We start from the raw sequence: 22811 nt of genomic DNA, 5'->3' as shown, positions 1-22811 counted from the left end.
TTTCAGTACAGATTGGCCCTCCGAACCTGACAAGAAATGAACCACTTCTCGCACTAATGCGTAAAAAAACACCATCTATACTGAAAAATTCCTATTTTTACCTTGTCAATAAGATCCCGGCTCTGTGATCCTTAAAGAACGCTATTAAGCCTCTACATAGGTTGTAAACGGTGGGGTCTTTGGACATCGTGTAGCCGATCACGTCGGGCTCCCCCAACAGAACTTGCATCTTCTTGCCATTCAGGACTAATGTTTGCTTCTTTCCGTACGGCAAAACTTCGCAAATTCCTCCTATTGCTGAATGATCATGAACCTTTTCCAAACATTGTAAATACCTAAAGAAAATAACACACAATTAATTTTCTTTTATTGCATAGGCGACAAAAAAGGCTTCCAATATTAGAGGGTGAGTAACTAATAGACCAAAATCAAACCAAAATCAGTGAGGGACTGGATTTCCCACTAGCGTTTAATTTGACACCATTATAAAGGGTTCAGAAGAGAAAATGCTGTTTTAATATTAATATTTAATGATGTAAAACGTATTGGACACACCATGCGTCTCCAGAATCCACGAGACTGTCAATCAACTTGGAAGTCCATTGCTTCGGGTGATAGTGGAACGCCAGGCAATACGCCATCACACTCATCGTTAGTGCTTGCCGTCCCCTAGATTTTGGCCCTAAAAACCAAATCGAAAATATATAGACATGTACTGTACACATTTAGAGACTATAATGCCATTATGAAATATTTGGATTTGGCTTAAATTCAGAGATAATCCATCTTTCTCTAAAACTGTTTTTCGTTATAATTCGAGCAAAAACACAATTTTGACTAATTTTTTCACCACTATGTATTCTAGTATTGTCATAATAATTGACATATATTAGCAAAACAAAAAACTTAAAAAAAACCACTTACTCATAAAAAATATGATCAAAAACATTAGAACTTCATATATATATTATAAAGGCCATGTAAAAGTATTAAAAAAAGTACAAAAAAAATATTTCCTCCAAAAATTACAAAAGTCATCTTCATATTTTTTGCTTGTTTTTACACCAAAAGTCTTTCGGGTTATTCAGGCCCAAGGTGTATTATATAACAGTGTATAACTCACGCCTGTTTTCCCCAACAGGGCAGGTAGAACACGTGAAACTGCTCACGTTGCAGTGCCACTCTTGGTAATTAAGGGGTTGAAAGAGGACCAAATTGTGATATTGCAGTGACAGGTTGCCAGCCTATCGCCCTCACCACAATTGCACCCATAATCCGAAGCAGACTTGTACGACACTCACTCACGGGAGGAAAGGAGGTAAGTATAAATACACATTATTGTTTATCAGCTAGTTATTGCCTATCTTTCTGCATCTCATCTTTCAACTACCATTCCATGACAACAATTCAAAATACTAGTAATATCTGACTTACCGAATTTGCTGTCGTACATGTTAAAGGATCCATTCAATATGCCGTAATGTATATTGCTTTTCTCCTTAGTGCATGGCAAAACTGTCAACGAATGGGTATCCAACATTCCCTTTTTCAAATTAGGTGGTATAAACGCCTGTGAAAGAAAGTAGGAACCACATTACTGTCTGTAGTGCTGATGTATACACCTCACCCACATCTAATTCTAATAATCGTCACTACTTTAAAAAAACTTGTATCTTCGTTTGTCAATGAAAAGAAAATTGTAGTAAGTATGTATGGAATCCATATAGACTTACTGCGTTTTAACTTTGAGGAACAGCGTGAGATACGAGATTTTTAAAAAGTAGTGACGTAATACATATTAATAGGGAAAGATGGGGACGATTCGTACGCCACGAGCCTTTTTACAGTGGTCATATATCAACAATCCGGCATGTTAAGAAGTTCATATTTGTATACGAGATTCCCGTTCATACCTATGCATACTTGCATAGGCCAACCTCCACAAAAGGTGGTAGTGCTATTCAGACTTTGTGCTTAAGCTGCCAGAAAATAATCTGGTTTGCATACAGGTTTTTTGACTCCACCAACAAGTGTCTATTGCAACATACACAGCTGACTGTTTGTGTGTATACACAGGTGTTGAAAATAAATACAGAGGTCGCGTAGCAACTTCTGCTGCGGGGACATTCCACGAGAATTTCGCTTGCAACATGCAATTCTTCTAATACTTCTGAATGACTTGGCTAACAAATTAGCAGAAATGAAATATTTTATTTGCACGAAATGTGGTACAATAGATTAGATGGTAGGTAACATGCATTTTCTCAAGCGTTACGGATTTGATTGAAATAGCTGTACAAGGCGAAAGAATTGGTTACTTACGTGTTCTGGTCTAGGTATCTCATCAAGACCACAGTTCGAATCGTCGTCTTTCACATGTCTTGCCAGCCCTTTCGCCCTGGGCTTCCCATCAGTCGCTCCTGACGTAAGTGATCTTGATCGGGACCGACCACCGCCACTAAAACAACAGGTCATATGTTTACTATTTTCGTTTACAAATTGCCAGATCTGGATCGCGATAAAAATTCTCCGCTTCATTCAACCGCCATAGTCTGATTTAAGTTTCACAAAACTCAGCTTATTTCCCTACGTCTGATAAATAAGACAAATTTTCGGTGACACGAGCACTAAATAAATCCTAAGCGGTTAAAAGCCAACAGACGAAGAAGAAACAATTAGTTTAAAACGGTGTCGTTGTGGACTGTGTGGTTGGCCCCAGGGTAGAATGTAGATATGCTAATTCACGACGCGTGCCTCGGCTTGGATCAAATTGTAATAGGTACTTCTAAAGGTCCGATTTGACAAATTTGTGCGTCATACTGAATGATGTGATCTATAAAAGTAGCTAAGGCCAATTCGTTAAAGTTCATACTTGCCAATAATATTATGTTTTTACCTTTTTAACGTAACAAGACCTCCTCGGCGTTTTCGGGCCTGATACTTCCTAAAATAAAAAAGAAATGCATATGATAATAGGGATATGTTTTTATATTTCAGTTAATTAAGTATATATTTTTTTCTTACCGGCATTTCTTTCTGGGGCACGATTTGCTCTTACACACCCTGAGAAACAATGGCAGCAAAAATGTATTCGTAAAAAAATTGAAATTTTACAGCGTGTAAGAAAAATATAACTGTTGTCTTACCCTTTCTTATGACAAGGCCTCAGTTTCATTGTTTTTTGGCTGAAAACGGGAAAATAATAAATAAATACTTAGACAGATTTTTACCAAACAGCTAAGAACACTCTCGACTGATTCAGCATTCAAACAAAAAGAAACGAAATCTAAATTGGTTCATCGAAAACGATGCGACAGACAGACACGTCAAGCTTAACGTTTTTGTGCCGGGGGTTAAAAACGGTGAATGGTGTAATGTGCTACAGATGTAGTGCAAAAAAATAAGCGCGTTACAAAACACGGACAAACTAAAAAGCCAAAAATAATAAACCTTTCAATTCAGATTTCTTATCGTATTGCAATAAGCTAAACATCCAAATTATAAACAAATCAATTATTTTTGTAGTCGGTACCAGACCTGTTCGTCGCCTTGCTATTGCCTGTTTGCCCCACCCAACCATACACAGGCTGGTACCGACTCCAAAAATAATTGATTTGTTTATAATTTGGATGTTTAGCTTATTGCAATACGATAAGAAATCTGAATTTAAAGGTTTATTATTTTTGGCTTTTTAGTTTCTCCGTGTTTTGTAACGCGCTTATTTTTGAAGGCGGTTTTATTTTTTGTTAAAAAGTTTATTTATTTGTTGATTTTTAGTGGTTCCTAGTGATATTATATGTATCAGTCCGAATACATGTACAGTAGTGAAAGAATTATCCTTTAACTCCTAACCATTGAGGAGTTGACCTTCCATCATCAGCTCAGCCACATAAAATTATTACCATCAGACGTAAATACTGGTGTACCTTTGAAAAATAGACTAAAATCATTACATGTGCCTATAACATTTGAAGAGTTCCCTCGATTTCTCCAGGATCCCATCATCAGACCCTGACTTGGTGCCAATGGGACCATCTCGGGGTTATACCGGTTCGATCAAAAAAAAAATTTTGAAAATCGGTCCACGATTCTCGGAGATATCGAGTAGGTAACATACATACAAAAAAAAAACAAAAAAAAAAAACATTCAGTCGAATTGAGAACCTCCTCCTTTTTTGAAGTCGGTTAAAAAGGTTTTCCTTCGTATCTCTCGGCAGCGTTCGTATTCGTCATGCTAGTTCAAACAGTGTCAGTAGGTACCTGTACCTACGTCTTGTACTGAGACTGACTGAAATAGAATGACACGTTCGAACATTTCCGTAACAATACGAAGGAACATCTTTTCGCACTGCATCTGTAAGCTGTATATGTAGCAAGAAGCGCTGGTGGCCTAGCGGTAAGAGCGTGCGACTTTCGATCCGGAGGTCGCGGGTTCGAATCCCGGCTTGTACGAAATGTCATTTGATATTTGCCAGTTGCTTTTCGGTGAAGGAAAACATCGTGAGGAACGGACTAATTCCAACAAGGCCTAGTTACCCTCCGGGTTGGAAGGTCAGATGGCAGTTTCGTAAAACTAGTTCCCACGTCAAACCTTGGGATTAGTTGTCAAAGAGGACCCCAGGCTCCCATGAGCCATGGCAAATGCCGGGATAACGCAAGGAGGATGATCTGTAAGCTGTATATGTATAGGTGATGGAAATAGATATATTTACAGTTTCATTTTCCCCGGTAGGTGCACAACATCTGGGACATACGACTTGTCTTGGTTGATAACGATTCCGCTATGAGGTTTAAACAGTCTGAAAAAAAAAATTAAAATAAATGTCCATTACATTTCGTATGCATTTAGTTAGGGGTACTAATAAATAAACCAAAACACCACTTGAGAAAACGAAGGTAGATATTTCTCATCCGTATTAATTACATTTAATTACAACACCTGTCGCGAGAGTTATTTGTAGACTTTTTTTAAGTAGGTATAAGAACTTTTATTTACCTACAGCAGCAATTCTCAAAGTGTGCTCCGCGGACCCCTAGGGCTCCGCAAAGCCTCTCTGGGGGCTCCGTGTGAATTTTGGGTACCTGATATGCAACTTCAACTCTCTTCCATAAAACCAAATATTCACCAATTGTTAAAAAATAAAAAACAGTTCCATGTAATACCTCACATTAGAATCTAGTGATTAGATTTGACTATCATGATTGCTTATTAAAATAAAGATTGCAATAAAAAAAAAATTAAGGGTTCCGTCAGATGTTTTACTTTCTAAAAGGGTTCCATGGGAAAATAAGTTTGAGAACCGCTGACCTACAGAAATGTACTTAGTTGACAAAACAACATTTTTGTTACAAATTGGACTTTAGTTAAGCAAAAGAGCGTTGAAGTAACTTACTCGTGTCCCGATTTAGCAGGCAGAGGGGGCTTCCATTCTCCTGGTCTCACTTTAGCCTCTTGAGCTCGAATTACCTCTCCACTAGTTTTAGGGCTTCCCACCTGCATAAAGCCACAGTAATATATCAATTTACTAGCTTTTTCCCGCGGCTTCGCTCGCGTTAGAAACAGACAAAAAGTAATAGCCTATGTCACTCTCCATCCCTTTAATTATCTCCACTTAAAAAATCACGCCAATTCGTCGCTCCGTTTTGCCGTGAAAGACGGACAAACAAACAGACACACACACTTTCCCATTTATAATATTAGTATGGATTCACTAGCCAGTTTAAAACAATGCAATAGGTAAGAGGGCGTATTATCATTTAACATTTTAACATTTAATACACCTATCTGTCATATCCTAACAATGGTAAACCTAGCGGTTGGCTCTTATGCTATTAGGGTACGTTCAGATGACAAGCGTTCAACGCGCATTAAACGCGCGCTAAATTTTTATATAGTGTTCACTTGACACGCGCTTGCCGGGCGTTGAACGCGCGTTGCCGCGACCGCCATGGTTCAGTCAGTAGAGTTCTTACATTTGTCGAAGACGGACGTAGAAACAGTTTTAACGGTGATATTATACCGACGGCTGAAACGACGCGCCAGAAGACGGAGATATTGGGTCCACCGAATTTTGTCAACCAGGCTGACTGAAAGCCATATCGCAAGACGTTTCTCTATTTCGTCTATAAATAATTCCGTATTAAAAGCTTCGGTTTCCATTTCGGACGATTTCTGGACGACCCGATGAACCCTAAAATACGTCCATCCGCGTCGAAAGCGCGCGCTCAACTGAACGGAAACATAGAAAACCAATGATCTCAAAGCGCGTTAACAGTCGAGCGCTAGCGCAGCGTTCAACGCGCGTATTAATAAAACGCGCGTTAGCATGTGTACAGCCTGAATAAGTTGTTATGTAGTTGTAAACGCGCGCTAACAAAACGCGCGTTGAGCGCTTGTCATCTGAACATGCTCTTACTCGTATTGACGCTGACGCTCCAATATGTACCTACCTACTCATGCAGTGCTTTGCGCGACGTTACAGAAACGGTGACTGCCATAAGGCCCATAAGGTACCGTTTTCTATGGAACAACACAGAACTTTCGATTTGTTTCTTGTTAATCAGTCCTTGATGAAGTATTACTATCTAATACCAAAGAGGATCGAGTATTATAGAGCGCTGAGCGTTACTGTCAAAATAAAATGTGTAATCACAGTGCATAGACAGCCATCTCTCGACACAAGCTTAAAACTTTTGAAACTCAGTTTTGACAATTTGTCCCATATTCTTAGCTTGATATGTGTTAAAATGTCAAATATTAATATTAGCGCCATCTAGCCGAGCGTCCCCCAAAGGTTTAACGCCATCTAGGCCACCGAAACCTTTTTCTGTATGGTTCTGAGGTACGTTTTTTTCTTAGACTTTATCTGTCTATACGGAGTAACATACGTCTTTGCTAATACATAGGTACAGTCAAGTGCAAAAATATGTATCGAAATAATCGTCTCATAAATATGGTACTACGCTCTTATTACACCGGACTAAGATGCTATGGGACATATTTTTGAGTAAGATGTGTACACCCATTTACACTTGACTGTACTTAATTCAAAAATATTTTTTTAAACTTACGTCAACAATAAAATCATCAGACGCGGTGTGTTTCACGACGGGACACGGAGTCGTGAGGTGGATGTCGCCCGGACTGAGGTCGTAATACCGGACTTTCTTCTTGAACTTCTTCTGCCCCGATTGCACGAGTTCTTCTTCTGACGAGGAGCCGAAATCGCGGCTCATGTAGATGTTTCTGCCAAATACAACATTTAGGATGTCAATTACATTTGCTCGACATATATTTATTTAATCTTTATTGCACGAAAGAAAACTCTGGCAGTACCAAAAGGCGGACTTAATGCTTTAAAGCATTCTCTACCACTCAACCTCGAAACCTCTTTTTTTATGGGATAGGAGGCAAACGAGCTGACAGGTCGCCTGATGGTAAGCGATCACCGCCGCCCATGGACACCCGAAACACCAGAGGTGTCGGAGGTGCGTTGCCGGCCTTTAAGATGGGCTTAAAACTTATCTTTTCCAATGAACCTATAGATACAAATATTTAGTCTAGAAAGTCTAGAAACCTTACCTTGCCTTGCCATCATTGGCTTCTGTAGGACAGTGGGTTATGTAGCGCAATCTGGAATCATAAATTGTTTGCATTAGCTTGCTTGATATTTTCCATTAAAAATGTTTTGTAAAAGTCTAGTCAAAGTTCGTATGATCTAAAGAACTAGATTCTTACTGATTTGCCCAATGAGATTTATTTCACGGAAATCTAAAAATAAGAAGTCTTCGTATAACTCTATCTATACTAAGGCGGTAACACGAGCACGCTCGATGAAAGAAAGCGATTAAAAGGTTAAAAAAGGCAAGAAAGAATATTTCACGTAGGTATTTCAAAACCACGTGCATATGTTTGTGTGTGTCCATGTGCTCTGCCTACCCCTTTATGGGATACAGGCGTGATATGTATGTATTTCAAAACAATGACAACACATTCCAAGGTAGGCCTCGTTAGGAAGTCCGAACAAAGCGATTATTTATTCAATAAACATTAGAGGACATGTTTCACATGTTGATACACACAGATCGACTTAGCCCCAAAGTAAGCATTGGTTGAACTAGGTTAGGTGTTTTCTCCTATAAAAATATTACCTGGTGTGCATTGAAGGTCTCATGGGCACACAGGTATCCTTGAAGTGCCGCGGTTTAAACGGCTTTGTTTTAAAATTCGTTGGGACATTAAGTGCTTTCTTAGCTGACTTGTCTTTTGCTGTAATAAAAATAAGAAATTAGTTTATTTTAATCAATAGATAACCAAAGAAACCAAACCCATATAAGGCCTCAGCTTTCATGAGTTGGATGAACAGATAGAACAGAATCGCTTTCGTAGAAATATAATACGTCAAATTTCGGGCCTGACACTCGTAGCAAAAAAAGCCAAGACAACGCAAGAAAGAGATAGGGTAAATTGCCAGTACCTGATGGCCACCTTGTACTAAATATAAACTCTGTACGTATACTGATAAACATAATTCATTTTAGTATTACTTGGCCAGTTCCTGAAAGGTGGCCAGTAATAGGATTTTTTGGTAAAAATGAGCTATATTTATATGTAAAGAGAATTTATTTTTAGTATAGGATGGCCAGTTATTTGACACTGGCCAGTTACTGGCAATTTACCCTAGGTAATAATGTGTTATGTATGGTAAACTGGCAGCACAAGGCCAAGAAGTATTAGGTACAATAAAATAAATGACTCACATTGGATTTCATCGTTGGCGAGTGCTTGGATGACATCTTCAACGTCAATGTGCTCGACGCGCTTGTGCTGTGAATGTTTGCAGAACTGCTGGAGATGTGGAGGACATTTGCAAGTACTGAAACAGTCCATGGGGGTTTATGTATAAATATATAGGTACCTACCTAGTACCTACTTATTATATGAATCTTCTTATAAGTAGCTACAGAGGTTCTCGGCCTAGGTACGGCCTACCTCGATAATTAAATTTCTGCTGCCTCTCCCGAGTCGTTCTTCTTTATTCGTTTGATACAGACAGATAACGAAAATTTTATTCCTGGCTCTCGCAGCCACACGAAAGAGCGATATATGCAGCTAACGATATTATCGCGTTTTACATTTTGCGTTTGTACATTTAGCTAAGTACTCTGAACCATTCAATAATGTCGAGCGAGACAAAAACTTAGAACCGAATCATAAAACAAATATGTAGTTACCAACATTCGTTATTATGTTATAAAATAAAATCACTTACCCTTTCTTTTTACTCATTTTTTTGCAATTTTCTATATTATTTTATAAAAATATTTACAATTATTATCAATGACATTTAGACAATGTCATGTTTTACAAATATTTTTAAATTCCGATTTTAAAAGTTTTGTGTTAAATCAAGTAGGTTTTATTTGTTTATGCAAATCTTATTTTGTTGTTAACATATAAACACGTAAAATCACGATACACTAAATTATAAATATTAAATGGGATATTGTTAGCACCTAGAAATATTCTTAATCAACAGCTACTGATAGTTCACAGCCTGTGGTCATACGTGAAGAAGTGATCATAAAGAGCTTTCAAGAATATGCTTGACTTTGTACTCATGAGTTCATGCAGTAGTTTAATGAGTTGAAAACTGACTTACAGATTTGCTATAATAGGTAAGTTGTAATCAAACAAACTCCTCAGGTAAGCACTTATATCTTTGGAGGTAAGTTTACAGTTTCCACTTTGCGTCTCGAACAATATCGCTTGCATTAGGCTTCTAGTGGGTGTTCTGTGACAATTTCTAAATATTTTTACTTTCCGTATGCTTTACATGATAAATGTATCCTTAAGTCTAATAGGGGATATTACGCAAAATTCTGCTCAGAGAGTGCCATTAGCTTGTAAACGAGGTGATGCCCCTTTGTCGCACTTATTAATGTGTAGGTACATAAGTGTCACAAGGAAGCAACGCCGAATGTGGTTCACCTTGCATCAATGTCTTAGTCAAACTTTTCAAAAAAGTGACTCAGTCAGTATGTATTACTTATCTACTCTAAGATTCTCTGTGTGATATAGTGCTGCTCTCTGGCAGCAGAACCATGCCGAAATATTTCCTATTAATATATGTATCCACAATTATATATTTAAGCTTATATAAGTAAACAATTACAAAACTGGTTGATCCTACTTATAAGGCAGTTCTGTGAAAATATAGGTGAATTTTGTAAGGGCAAGCTGAACCGAGTCTTAACATATTTATAATAAAACTTTCATTTAAACATAAATTAATTTATTAATAAAAAACAATACAAAATATTGTACTTCTCTTTTGAGACTAATAATGTAGGTATTTAACACTTAATTTTCAGAAAACTGACATGACTAAAATTTATTCTTATATAAATTGTATATGTATAGTATCATAACATTAATCCATAACCCCTAAAATAAGAATAAAATTAATCTAATAAAGACACCAACATATTTTATGTCCCAAACTGTATAATTTTAACCCATCATTTAGCAATAGTGGGAATGTATATTTTAAATTGATTAAATTGATGGAAAGAAAAAAATATTTAGCTATTATTAATATCCTTTATAAATTGGTATTGTGTCTGATACTCAATAGAGCCATTAGGCAATTTGTAATAGAACATGCTTTAATGGATATTTTTAAGTTACCTGCTTATTACTTTATGATGAAATCAACTAAACATTGAATTATGAAGAGTATCTAGGTCTTCTTTCCGCTGCTCTGCTCTCTTCTTTTCCTTTTTAAATGCTTCATATCCATTGTTGTCTGTAGGAAGCTCAAATCGGCAAAATGGACATGAATTTGTCTGAAAATACAAATAAATAAATATACATTTATTTGCTACCTAGACATCAGATTAAACCTTAACAAAAAGTAATAAAGTCCAAAACAACAATGTGCAAAACATTATAAAATACAATAATACCTACTGTCAAATGGTCAAAACAATAGAATTATGCTTATATCCCCTTTATAAATCATAGAAATATACCAGGTGCCCGGTAATTAATGGACAACCTTTAAACCACCAAGAGGTTATATTGGTCCAGAAAATCGATTATTAAGGTTTAGTAAAAGTTGCCTTGTTTTCGAGAGTCGAGAGTTTTAAAAGGTTGTCCATTAATTACCGGGCACCCTGTATAAGCTTAACTAAGGCATTTAGGAATTGAGGCAAGGAATGGAAAAAATTGCACACATCTAGCAAATCTGCATAGCTAAGTTGGTCATAACGGCTGCCCTGGCAATGCAGAAGGTTGTAGGTTCGAGTCCTGCCGGAAGTGTGAATTTTTCGTTTAATTAAAAAATTTATAATCAAAATCACTTACTTTGGCTAACCAGGTCAGAATGCAAGTGCTGTGGAAAATATGTTTACATGGCATTTGTTTAGCCTTCTCTCCAGGATTAAACTTCTTTAAGCATATTGGACAATCCTTCCCAGAATCATCAATAGTAATTTCTGGCAGGTTGTCAACAGCTTCCTTTGCAGCTGGTGGAGGTAGTCTGAAATTGTGGTACAAAATAAAAATAATTATTTTAATATGGCAAAATATTTAAACATGTTTATATTGTTTTATCACACAGTTGACACTGTTCCCAAGTTTACATGGTGTGAAAGATTTGAGCTCAAGCAGAAATAGAAAAGTAGGTTAATTTCAACTTCAAGAATTTACTTATACTGACCCAAATAATGAGAGGAATGATTACGCAAAAAGGAACTCAAATATAACAGTCGACACCTACAGACAGCACTTCTTCCCAAGGAATAATTTTCACTTCTTTGTTTTATTCATCAATGTTTATAATTACGTTTACATGAAAACTAGATAAATACTTATACAAACAGCCAAAATACCACTTTATGATAATTCAACGAGAAATGCGGCCTCCAGCGTGTTAATAGTAAGGTATTTAATGTATTTATTATATTATCCACTTTAACAATCGCCAGGCCCTCAGATGAAACTAATCTTGTATTATACATACCTCGGCCACTCTCCAGTAAAGTTGTCTTCATATAAACCAAAGTCTACTAGGAATCTTGCCATATGCAGCAAGTGATTTGGTGCCTCTCCTTCTTCTAGTTCTCTCCAGCCCATTTCTTCAAAGTAACCTGCCATATCTACTTCCTGAGTTCGGGTGAAGGGGCACGATTAATGAAACACGTTGAGTGATGGAACAAATGAACCTTAAAAATTTAAATTTAAATAACTTTTAGCTTTACGAATTTCGTTGTTTTGATTGAAAGTGACTCAAAAATTTCAAAGAATGACAGCGCGAAAATGTCACTGTCACTCTATCATAACCACAGAGGTCGTTCCAATACTACATCAGTTTACATCAATTATCACATCACTTATGTAGCTAACACACGACTGTACCGCACAGCGACCTTGGAATTTTTTCAGGTAAGAGCGAGAAACAAAACAAATAACCCTTTTTCGCTCTCTTACAGAAAAATATATAGGTGGATGATCTTGGTGCGGTGCGGGCATGTGTTAGCACTAAAATAAAGAGTACTATCGCACAGTATGGCCACTCCCGCTCCCCGGTGAAAGTGCCGCCCACCCCCTCTTGGTTACCTTACAGTTACCGCCTGTCAAAAACACGAACAATCGACCTATCATATTTCACTCATACAAGCATAGTACGCGTTCACTTACCAAGCGCGGATCCAGCTTCGTGCCCAGGGGGGGGGATCACGTGGTCATTGGTGTATTTGTATGGCCAACCTAGGCTCCAGGGGGGGGAGTCATGACCCCCCCCCTGGATCCGCGCATGTCACCTACACGAGCTAATAAAGACTGTGTGCTAGGAATGCGCCTCTTTCAATATATTTGACCGCCAGTGTCAGAGGTGTGACGTAAGTTTAGCGCTGAGGCGCTGAGTGAAATGTGGAGGGGATAGTTGCGCATGGGGACGCATCAATGAGAAAATAAACAAAGCATACCCTTCGTCCTCTGTAATCCCCTGAGAGACCTGTTTTTGACTTCTGCGCAAAAACGGTCAGAGCTAAACTTACGTGCTGCTACTTTTACGGGTTGCCAATCTGTATTACTTACATGTCTCTACTCTCTATTAAATCTACTCTATTGAAAAAAAAACTGCACAGTACAATCATAGTTATATATATTCTCACATCACCTAAGTTTAGCCTACAGAAGCTTAGTAAAATAAACTTCCTTGATCAAAAGCAAGTCCAAAGGTATTTTTTACGATGAATCATAGGAACTGATATGGCATATCGCATAGGAGTGTTGGCTGTATTGTATCGATATAGGTACCTGCCTAAACGTAACTACAACCGTAGTAAACAGTTACACGGAGCGCTAACGTACCGTCACCAGATAAGGGTATGGTATTTATGAAAGAAACAAGAAGTGTTGTTATTACGTCGTCGGCAGTCTTGCAGCGGCCCGTGCCTTGACCGGTCGTACGCTACGTTTTGTGACGCTATTAGGACTTACTAAACCGGTGAGTCGTTGTTGTGCCGCAATTTACCTGTTTAGAAGTTGTGATAAAATATATATACTATAAGTAGCAGTTGCGTTTATAGGTATTTAGTGTGTTACCAATCATCATAAATATGTGTACTTAAGTATCACAGAAAACTTTGTACATTTTGGGAATATTTAACCAATTTTTGAGTCGATGATAAGGAGGCACTGGCGGTATCTTAATTTATTTACTGCCGACATTACTTCCTTCGTCTGTGATATAAAATATAGGCCAAATTTTGCGATAAATTATAGTTTTACAAATACAATAGCAAATTTGATTCTTCACGTTGAGGTTCTATAATGAATAGAGATTTATTCCGCTAGACAACGTTGGCAGAAATGATAATAATCAGTGTCCAAAAATATTTTTATCGCTCGTTAATCGTGACCTTAGCAAGTGCATGCCACAGTCTCTTAGCCTGATGAGTCGCAGTATTACGTACGAGTCTAACGATGACTTCATCTATTCCTACACGTTATTAACTACTAGAAAAGGAAGTGGGGCACTATAAAACTACTCAAATCAACATTATAGTTCTAAACAAATACAAATTCCTACTTGTAGAATAGATAAAATGTGGGTTTATCTCCCACGCTCTTTAAAAGAGCGTAGTAACAACCGTTATACGACGCGCGCTGCATTTCCGATGCACTCACTTGGCACCTATGGTGGAGCAACCATGAATCTATCCAATGACCCCGTGTTTACCGCTATCTATATAGATAGATAGATATATCCGTGGTTGCATGGCGTTGGCGCATCTATGCGCGTGCGAGGGCTCATTCATATTTACGAAGCGGAATTCTAGGTTTTCCGCGCGTTGATTCATACTACCTACGTCTCACGTTATTTAATTATTCACTATTTCTAGAATATTTTGTTTGAAGTATCTTATCAAAGTTATTACACTCTGTTTCAACGTCATGTCGAGAGCTTACATTAGAACATTTAGAACGATTCAGCTCTGATTTAATAGTCATCTTGGGTTCTTTAGGGTTCCGTAGTCAACTAGGAACCCTTATAGTTTCGCCATGTCTGTCTGTCCGTCCGTCCGTCCGCGGATAATCTCAGTAACCGTTAGCACTAGAAAGCTGAAATTTGGTACCAATATGTATATCAATCACGCCAACAAAGTGCAAAAAAAAAAATGGAAAAAAATGTTTTATTAGGGTATCCCCCCTACATGTAAAGTGGAGGCTGATTTTTGTTTTCATTCCAACCCCAACGTGTGATATATTGTTGGATAGGTATTTAAAAATGAATAAGGGTTTTCTAAGATTGTTTTTTGATGATATTAATATTTTCGGAAATAATCGCTCCTAAAGGAAAAAAAAGTGCGCCCCCCCCCTCTAACTTTTGAACCATATGTTTAAAAAATATGAAAAAAATCACAAAAGTAGAACTTTATAAAGCCTTTCTAGGAAAATTATTTTGAACTTTAGTTTTTGAGAAAAATACGGAAAACTACGGAACCCTACACTGAGCGTGGCCCGACACGCTCTTGGCCGGTTTTTCAACTCTAGTTTGTTAATTACAGTCGAGGTGAATAACTTGTTAACTGCTGAATTTAAAATAGCATTCCTAAAATAAACAACTTGTTTGCCTAACTTGGATAGGTAGATCACGCTCGACCATGGAGCATATATAAACATCGAGAATTGCTAACGCTCCTAAGCATTCCATTAAAGGATGCTTGTTTTATTTATGATAGGTACTTGCTAATTAAACAGTTTGAAACCTTTACAGCCTTTACCAATAGAATGACAATGGGGTTTTCAGAAAATACTTTACTACGGTATTGTCCATTGGACACAGAGCTGTAACATTGCTGTCGTTGAAGTTGCATTTTGCTGACCGCGCCGAATCTCAATCAATTACGAAGGCCAATTCGACTGTTATTAGTCTGATATTTCTTTTTGCGGTTTTGGTGGATAAAATATGTAGCGCTACTTATCAAACTATCACTGCCCGTCGTATAATCGGGGGTTAGTAAAAATGTAAATATGACCCGATAAGATAACGTGTCCTTCATCAGGAAAGTATTCGTTACCAGCGGACTTTTACGTAATTTTCAGCGAACACGTTAAACTTGATTGTATGCTTCATTTACAACAAGTCATAGTTTTACATCTTCATAAAAAAAACCTTACGAAATAAATTTCATTTATTTAATGTAGGTAACATTGTGCGTATAATTTCGAAAATATCAAATAAGGACTAATAAATTAGAAGCAAGAGAGTAGATTTGCTGAAATATAGATTTGATGCTTCTGGTTTGACCTGACTAGCACCTATCTTTCTAATTATTTTTAGACATGAAATATGTGTGTAATGTTGTTAAATCCGGTCCCCGATAACCTATTTGAATATCTAACTTTATCAGTGGCAACGCCCGATACTAAATCCTTTAATCTTTATACATAGACACAAATTCAGTCACATTACTTTGTACAAAACTGAAATGTCCACCAAAAAAATTTTAATCTGATTACATGTATCCTCCTACGCCAGCGGTCTGCAAACCCCGGCCCAATACACTAGACTTGCATCAAATGTATTAACTAATCACCAGTATCAGTATCCACTAATCACTTCAATGTTATTTTAATTAGATATAATTAATTATGAATTTGCAGTTAGATTAGTCTGCACGGAAGGCAAAGATAAAAAGTTTTAAAAGTCCGTATAAAAAATATACGGAAACCAATATCTAAATTCTCTGGGACTCCATTGTTGCTAGTATTAGGTAGATACTTGTATGATGAATGTTAATTTATATTTATATGCTAAATTGAAAATTATTTATTTCCAGATCATGGGCAACGTGTTGTTCTCCATCATATGGCTGCTGATCCTCATTTTCATAGGATTCTGGGTCGCGGGCATCGCCGCCGGATTTTATATAATTCTCATCCCCTTCACAGTCTGCATAGAACCTTTAACGGTACGTCTATCTTTAATATTAACTAAATTAAATTCACAAGCAGAAATTACAGCCTGGCAAAAGTAGAAATTAAAAAGTGTCATCCAGATCTCTCACACCAAATGATTTGAATGGGACGGCACTACGATGTTGCCAGTTTTGCCACTTTAATTTCTAAGTACACTTTTTTTGCCTTAAGTGTTCAACGTAGTTTTTACGTATTTAAGGAGGTAATCCTTAAATATTCCCAGTTATAAAAATAACCTCTTAATAAAAATAAATAAATTTGTCTGGACTATAATTAGAAAAGCTGTAAGTCATATACAGGAGGTTATTGACGTGATAAATCATATAGAACACGTTTAAATAAGGATGTTTTGTTATATAAACTTTTTCTTCTCCATTAATATTTACTGAGATATTAGGGTTCTAAGATTAGTAAATGGCACTAGCACTTTAATAAAATTAACGCGTGTCTCGCAAACGGTCTAGGATACAAAATGACGACTTTTATATAGGTAATTAGGTATAGGTTAGGTTCGTTAGGTATCTTCAAACGGCCGAAGGCTCCTATTCTGTGCAGTTTCTGTAATAAGCGGGGCCCCGTCGATATCGCTTTCTGTCTCTGGCGCCTTAGTAATGCTACGGGAAAATTTTGCAACTTTGCACCACTCTTAACTCCTAAATTAGTAGGTTTTAAAAAAAAACTTTAATTTATAAAAGATGCTTATTTTAATGCATTCTTTCTAATAAGAACAAAACACTATGCTAGAAAGAGTGCGGAGGAAGTTCTGTAGGCACATTTACAAACGACTGTACGGATATTACCCAGGATATATGTATCCATCTCTATTCGTAACAGGAATGGTTGGTCTTCAAACTCTAGAAACCAGACGGAAACTGCTGCATATTATGCATTACCGCCAACTGTTTCACCATAGAGTAGATGACGCATCCGTGCTTGAGAGAATGGGGCTGCAAGTGCCAAGAGCGAATGTGGTGGTTGGCATGCCGGGCGCGGTGCCGGCGCGGCGGCGGCGGCGCCTGTTCGCGGCGGCCGGCGCACCGCTCGAGCCCGAGCTGCTCTTAACCGCATCATGTTGGAGACAGACGATATTGACATATTTGCTGATAGTGTTGGTGTGTTTTACAGAAAACTCTTAAGGTTCATAGACTCTACACTCCTTAGGTGATTAATGTAATAACCATAGTTTAACTTTTAAGTGTGTTTGCTTTTATCTATGTCAATTTAACATGTACATAATTATATTACCACATAAGTGCTTTGGTGAAATACTGTTAATTTTTGTGTATTTTTAATAAATAAATAAATAAATAAAAAAACGTGAAAAAAGTCCCAGAATCGGGCCCCTTTTGCTATACTCTGACCGCCCCTGTCTATACTACTGTAATGTTTGACGTTATCACGTTAAACTACCGTCCGTAAACCGACTTTACAGACAACCAATTTTTTTTATAACTGGAAATATTTAAGGATTACCTCCTTAATTAATATTCCCTACTAAACTAATCTTTTAGTTGATACAGAACCCAACCGGTAACTATTAAAGGGTACACTTCTAGTTTCGTGCCTATTACTTCAGGGGTTCCGCAGGGCTCCCATTTAGGGCCACTGCTATTTAACATATACATCAATGATGTAATTAACTGTTTTATAAATTCTAAAGTATTATTGTATGCTGACGATACCAAGATATTTTCTGTTGTGAAGTCCGAGGCTGATTGTGTCAATTTACAGAATGACCTTAACAGATTAGGTAACTATTGTTTAATTAATAACCTGTATTTAAACATAAAGAAGTGTTCAATTATTACTTTTACACGTAAATGCAATCCTATAATCTTTAACTATACCATTGGAAACCAACCACTTACTAGAGTTACTGAGGTTAGAGATTTAGGTGTATATTTAGACAGCGAAATTCAGTTGGTGTCACACGTTGACAAGATAACATCTAAGGCTTACAAAATGCTAGGTTTCATTTTTAGGCAAAGTAAGGATTTCAAAAACCCTACGACGCTACTTCTATTATATAATGCATATGTAAGGTCAAATTTGGAATATGCATCTACAGTCTGGAGTCCTCATTTTTCAGTACACATTAATTCATTAGAAAGAATTAAAAAAAAATTTCTTCAACGTATGAAGTATAAGTTTCAGTCTTTTAAACCCGAGAATTTTGAGTCCCTTGAAGTGCGAAGAGAAAAACGTGATGTAATTTTCTTGTTTAAATTATTGAATAATTTAACTGACTCAGAAGAACTATTAAGCAAAGTCTAATTTAAATGTCCCACGTATCGCACACGTTCCACCGCTTTGTTATCTGTCCTAGGGTTGTAAATAGAAAAAAACCAAATGTTTTTTTTCAGAATTGTGAAAAAAAACATGAAAAAAAAAACATGAAAAAAAAAACCGAGCACCATGGTTTTTTTTCTAAATATGATTTTTATTCAAATGAACAAATCATACGACAATAACGGTTTTTCGTGAGTTGTAACGTGTTTCAATAACAATAACGTACATTTTAATTCAATTAACATTCAGTATACAAACGTTTATTGGGGAATCCCCTATGCTGCGTGTAGCGGTGGTGTTGCCAATAGTAAATAGTGATAACTATACCAACTACAGATTTCGTAAATGTTACTTTTATAAGACCAGAAATTAAATTTATTTGATTAAATTCGTTTAATAGTTAACATTAAGTCTAAAAACCCGTATAGAAGTATTAACTACTTTGCAAATTTTGAGATTTCGTACTTTAGAAAAAAAACATACTCCAGAAAAAAAACTGTTTTTTTTCACGGTTTTTTTTCATGTTTTTTTTTTTCAAACCAGAAAAAAAAAACCGTTCTTTTGCAACCCTAATCTGTCCCATTCAGTCGCAAAAAGTATGTCAACAACAAATATCTAACAAGAGCCTGCAATACATACAATAAGAAGTTTTCGAAAATTGATTTGTTCCAGCATAAGTATAATAGATTTGTTTCTGTCATTAAACAAAATTAAAAAAAAATTAAATAAAATAAAAGAAAGAAAGAAAATAATAATATTAACAAATTGAGTTAAATTATATCTTCCTTTTATACTCAACGTTAAAATTAAATTGATGTTGCCATTGTATAACGTTAAATTTATGTTGCAATTGTTAAGTTGTTTTGTGTTAAATTGTAGATTTGTATATTCATATTCATTTCCAAATTCTAAATTTGTGATTGAATACTTTACTTTACTTTAATCATGCATGTAAAACTATTTATTCCTGCTTGTTGAAGTCAACTTTTTATTTTTATTTTACTTGTATTATTTTTCGGAGCAAAGAACTCTGTAATAGCTATAAGTGGAAACTGTTTTGGCTCATGAGTTAACTATGTTTGTTTACCTTAATGTATTATTATGTGCTGTATGTTTCCCAAATAAATAAATAATAAAAAAAATAAAATAAAAAAAAACCCAATAAAAAGTGTAGGTACCTACCTTAATTTTACTCAAAACTTTCCTAAATATTATAGCGGCAACGTGTGCTCACACTTTAAATGTCCTCGAGGCAGAATGAAAAGGATAGTCTAGGTAAAACTGAAGGAAATATATTATTTTTATATTACATAGCCAGCCCATCAAATCATGAAAATATTGTTGATTATAAAAATTACACTCTGTATACATATTTTATATGGCTCGAATCTCTTGACCTCTTCTGAACTGCTGTTAGGGAAGATATGTCCAAAATAAATTTACACCTTAGTCTGTCGTCAACGCGGGTTTAACAATTCTTGAGTTCCTGTAATTGGCGTCCTGTATCTATTACTGTGTCTTATATACTTATGTCATAGCTGTTGGATCTCCAAATAAATAAATATAATATTATAATATAAACGTAGGGAATCGTACGGTCACTCGAGTGTGTTTTCACTGAAAATGTTTTGTGTGTTTCAGGGGCTGACGGACTTCTTGTTAAAAGTGTTACAATTTCCGAAATATTGCGCCCAATCTATGGTGGACGGAAAGGGATTTAACTAAGTACATTAAGCTAGTCATAATGTAATTTAATATAGCACTACTTGGTGCCATTTTAATTTTATTAATTTAATTACGTACTTGTAAAAGTTATGTTATTCTAAAATGTTAATATTTTAAATATAAATTAATAAGTACGCTTGTTTCTTTATAATTATCACCACTATCTTGCGGTCTTCTTACTGAGCTTGTTGTAGGTAGGTATATTAAGGTATTAAACGTGTCGCTTTAACTTCAAACTTGGATAAATACATTCTGCTCTAAGGTTGAATATATTAAAAAAAATATAATATTGATCTGAGAGATAATCAGCCTTATAGCAGAATGGATTTACCCATGTTTGAAGTTAAGCGACACAAATATAGATGCGGATAAAGTGTCAAAAATATGTATCACAAACTTACCACACAAGTAGGTACCTAATAAAGCCGTGTGCCGTAATACATATTTGGCACATTTTCTTTGACTGTACCTACAGCGCAGCATATTGGACCCTTTACGACATTTTTTTTAATAAAGTTTGGCGCGATGGCGCGGGCATGGTAGAAAGCGTTCATAAACCGTGAAGGGCAGCCCCTTTTAATAAATTTATAAATTATAATTTTTATAGTAAAAATCATGCGCCTGACTGAGTTAGGTATCATTGGCGATAAATTAAAGTAAGTTTATAAAATATACATGTAATGTAATGAAAGTAAAAAACGTTTCGTATTTAGGTACAGACAAATTTTAGAAACTAAATTATCTTATCTTAAATATGCCCTAATCAGTTATATAAGGGGCCAAAATATATGTACGTTTACTCCAAACAGTTCCAATATTATTTAACACATCATTGAAGCATTATAGCCTTCTTTATTTGACTTTAAGTCTGGATATAATAAATTATCCTTACAAATAGAAATTTTCAATATTGTTCGCATAACATTCAAGCACTATCAGAAAATTGTTAACAAAAATAGAATTACTAATGGCAAAGTCTTAGGGGATCTATCAGCATCGATCCGCATTTTGTGTATGAGAAATCGCCTGTTTGTATGAACACGCATACGCATGCCTTCAGCTTTCCGATGCGTAAGCGTCTTCATACTAACAATTTCTCATACATAAAATGCGGCTCGATGCTGATAGACGTGACTTCACCCTTAACCGTATGGAATATACCTATTATATAATACATTCACTTTAATTTGGAGCACCATACATTTTTTAATCATTACTTCCCTAAGTATAAAAATTTATAAAGTCGACGTCAAGTATTTACCTATCCCAGAAAATAAAATACTTTCCCAGAAATTAAAAACTGTCCTTTTATAAAATGTCCTATACCTACAAACTTAACTTTCAAATAATACTTACATTTACAGACACAATATAAAGTTGGTTCACAAATCACAAGTCGCAATATTAAAATACATCTTCAAGAACGGTAAAACAAATCAATAAAGCTCCCCTGATGTGTATGGATTCACGAAAGGTGGCTCGAAGGAATGAACAAGACTTTGATTGTTTGAGTAACACCTGCCGGTGCCGGCGTATCATGCTTGCAACTTTATCACTTATCCACGTGGATAAGACATTTTTGTCACTATCACACTGACATACTTGCGAAAGCGTGACGGATACTTTATCTACATAGTTAAGTGATAAAATTGGAACCATAATAATACGCCTGAGGGCGTATCATGCCTCCAATTTTATTACTTATCTACGTGGATAAGACATCTGTCACTCTCACACTGACATATTTGCCAAAGCGTGACGGATGCTTTATCAACGAGGATAAGTGATAAAATTGGAAGCATAATACGTCGGCTGATGTATCGGTATACAGTTCCAATGAGGAGGCACACGACATTCTATTCCGCCAGGCGGCGTCTGTGCAAGTGTCTAGGCATGTCACTGTCATTCATATGTGAGACCGAGAAAAAAATGTCTTCTCGCTCTCACGTATGACATTCTTTATCTGTGAAATGGACTAATAAGGTGGCGCCATTTGTCATAACCTTTGAGTGTGCCTCCTCATTGTCAGGAGCCACATTTTACTGGTTAATCTATCACATAGATATTTTCATTCGCTTATTCGTTCCATTCGTACCAACTCTTGAGAATTGACCTGTACAAAAAGGCCTAAACAATGTATAATTTACACTATATCCAATCTTGTCATGAAATTTTAATTAGAGTTTTGTACCTACATAATAAACAACTTGCATAGTAAATTATATAAATAATTAGTTTGCATTTTTGCATCGACTTAATTTCCGTATGGACTGAATATTACAAGTAAGTATGTAGAGCTTACAAG

General features: G+C 36.2%; 3 protein-coding genes across 5 annotated transcripts in view; 1 reads left to right on the top strand and 2 right to left on the bottom strand.

Annotated features, from left to right (window-relative positions):
- LOC125235578 overlaps positions 1-9308 on the bottom strand; it is a 32841-nt gene extending 23533 nt beyond the window's left edge. Inside the window, exons 1-14 of the mRNA XM_048142178.1 lie at positions 9273-9308; positions 8761-8876; positions 8152-8269; positions 7583-7633; positions 7072-7246; positions 5394-5494; positions 4713-4799; positions 3147-3185; positions 3025-3063; positions 2897-2944; positions 2323-2458; positions 1435-1570; positions 556-682; positions 102-335 (exon numbers count right to left, since the gene is read on the bottom strand). Coding sequence (XP_047998135.1) covers positions 102-335; positions 556-682; positions 1435-1570; positions 2323-2458; positions 2897-2944; positions 3025-3063; positions 3147-3185; positions 4713-4799; positions 5394-5494; positions 7072-7246; positions 7583-7633; positions 8152-8269; positions 8761-8876; positions 9273-9289 — 1424 coding nt within the window. The 5' untranslated portion in view covers positions 9290-9308. The remainder of the gene's footprint in view (positions 1-101; positions 336-555; positions 683-1434; positions 1571-2322; positions 2459-2896; positions 2945-3024; positions 3064-3146; positions 3186-4712; positions 4800-5393; positions 5495-7071; positions 7247-7582; positions 7634-8151; positions 8270-8760; positions 8877-9272) is intronic.
- A 181-nt stretch (positions 9309-9489) lies between these two features.
- LOC125234353 lies at positions 9490-20640 on the top strand. 2 transcript variants are annotated; one of them, XM_048140540.1, is made up of 3 exons: positions 9490-9678; positions 16354-16485; positions 20423-20640. In XM_048140540.1, exons 2-3 carry the CDS (start codon positions 16357-16359, stop codon positions 20504-20506), a joined length of 213 nt encoding a protein of 70 aa, XP_047996497.1. In that variant the 5' UTR covers positions 9490-9678; positions 16354-16356; the 3' UTR covers positions 20507-20640. The 2 variants fall into 2 exon arrangements, with proteins under 2 accessions (XP_047996497.1, XP_047996488.1); XM_048140531.1 differs by lacking the exon at positions 9490-9678 and adding an exon at positions 13355-13514.
- Positions 10454-12749, bottom strand: LOC125234334 (E3 ubiquitin-protein ligase RNF181-like). Of its 2 annotated transcripts, XM_048140516.1 has the most exons (4): positions 12704-12749; positions 12027-12228; positions 11369-11543; positions 10454-10848 (listed from the first exon to the last, which is right to left on the bottom strand). In XM_048140516.1, the coding sequence occupies exons 2-4, from the start codon at positions 12158-12160 to the stop codon at positions 10714-10716; spliced, it is 444 nt and encodes a 147-aa protein (XP_047996473.1). In that variant the 5' UTR covers positions 12161-12228; positions 12704-12749; the 3' UTR covers positions 10454-10713. The 2 variants fall into 2 exon arrangements, with proteins under 2 accessions (XP_047996473.1, XP_047996470.1); XM_048140513.1 differs by lacking the exon at positions 12704-12749 and having other exon boundaries at positions 12027-12330.
- Positions 20641-22811: the final 2171 nt, after the last annotated feature.

The sequence above is a fragment of the Leguminivora glycinivorella genome, chromosome 2 (genome assembly GCF_023078275.1).
Source record: "Leguminivora glycinivorella isolate SPB_JAAS2020 chromosome 2, LegGlyc_1.1, whole genome shotgun sequence".
Lineage (NCBI taxonomy): Eukaryota > Metazoa > Arthropoda > Insecta > Lepidoptera > Tortricidae > Leguminivora > Leguminivora glycinivorella.
Note: the sequence above shows the minus strand (reverse complement) of the source record. Positions and strands in the feature narration are given on the sequence as shown.

What these genes read in the sequence shown, in the direction of transcription:
- LOC125234353 (XM_048140540.1), top strand. Translation starts at nt 16,357, where the DNA reads ATGGGCAACGTGTTGTTCTCCATCATATGGCTGCTGATCCTCATTTTC. An exon ending in TCTGCATAGAACCTTTAACG is followed by an intron (nt 16,486 to 20,422) that starts GTACGTCTATCT and finishes TGTGTGTTTCAG; the next exon opens with GGGCTGACGGACTTCTTGTT.
- LOC125234334 (XM_048140516.1), bottom strand. Translation starts at nt 12,160, where the DNA reads ATGGCAGGTTACTTTGAAGAAATGGGCTGGAGAGAACTAGAAGAAGGA. An exon ending in TTTACTGGAGAGTGGCCGAG is followed by an intron (nt 11,544 to 12,026) that starts GTATGTATAATA and finishes CCACAATTTCAG; the next exon opens with ACTACCTCCACCAGCTGCAA. An exon ending in TTCTGACCTGGTTAGCCAAA is followed by an intron (nt 10,849 to 11,368) that starts GTAAGTGATTTT and finishes TTGTATTTTCAG; the next exon opens with ACAAATTCATGTCCATTTTG.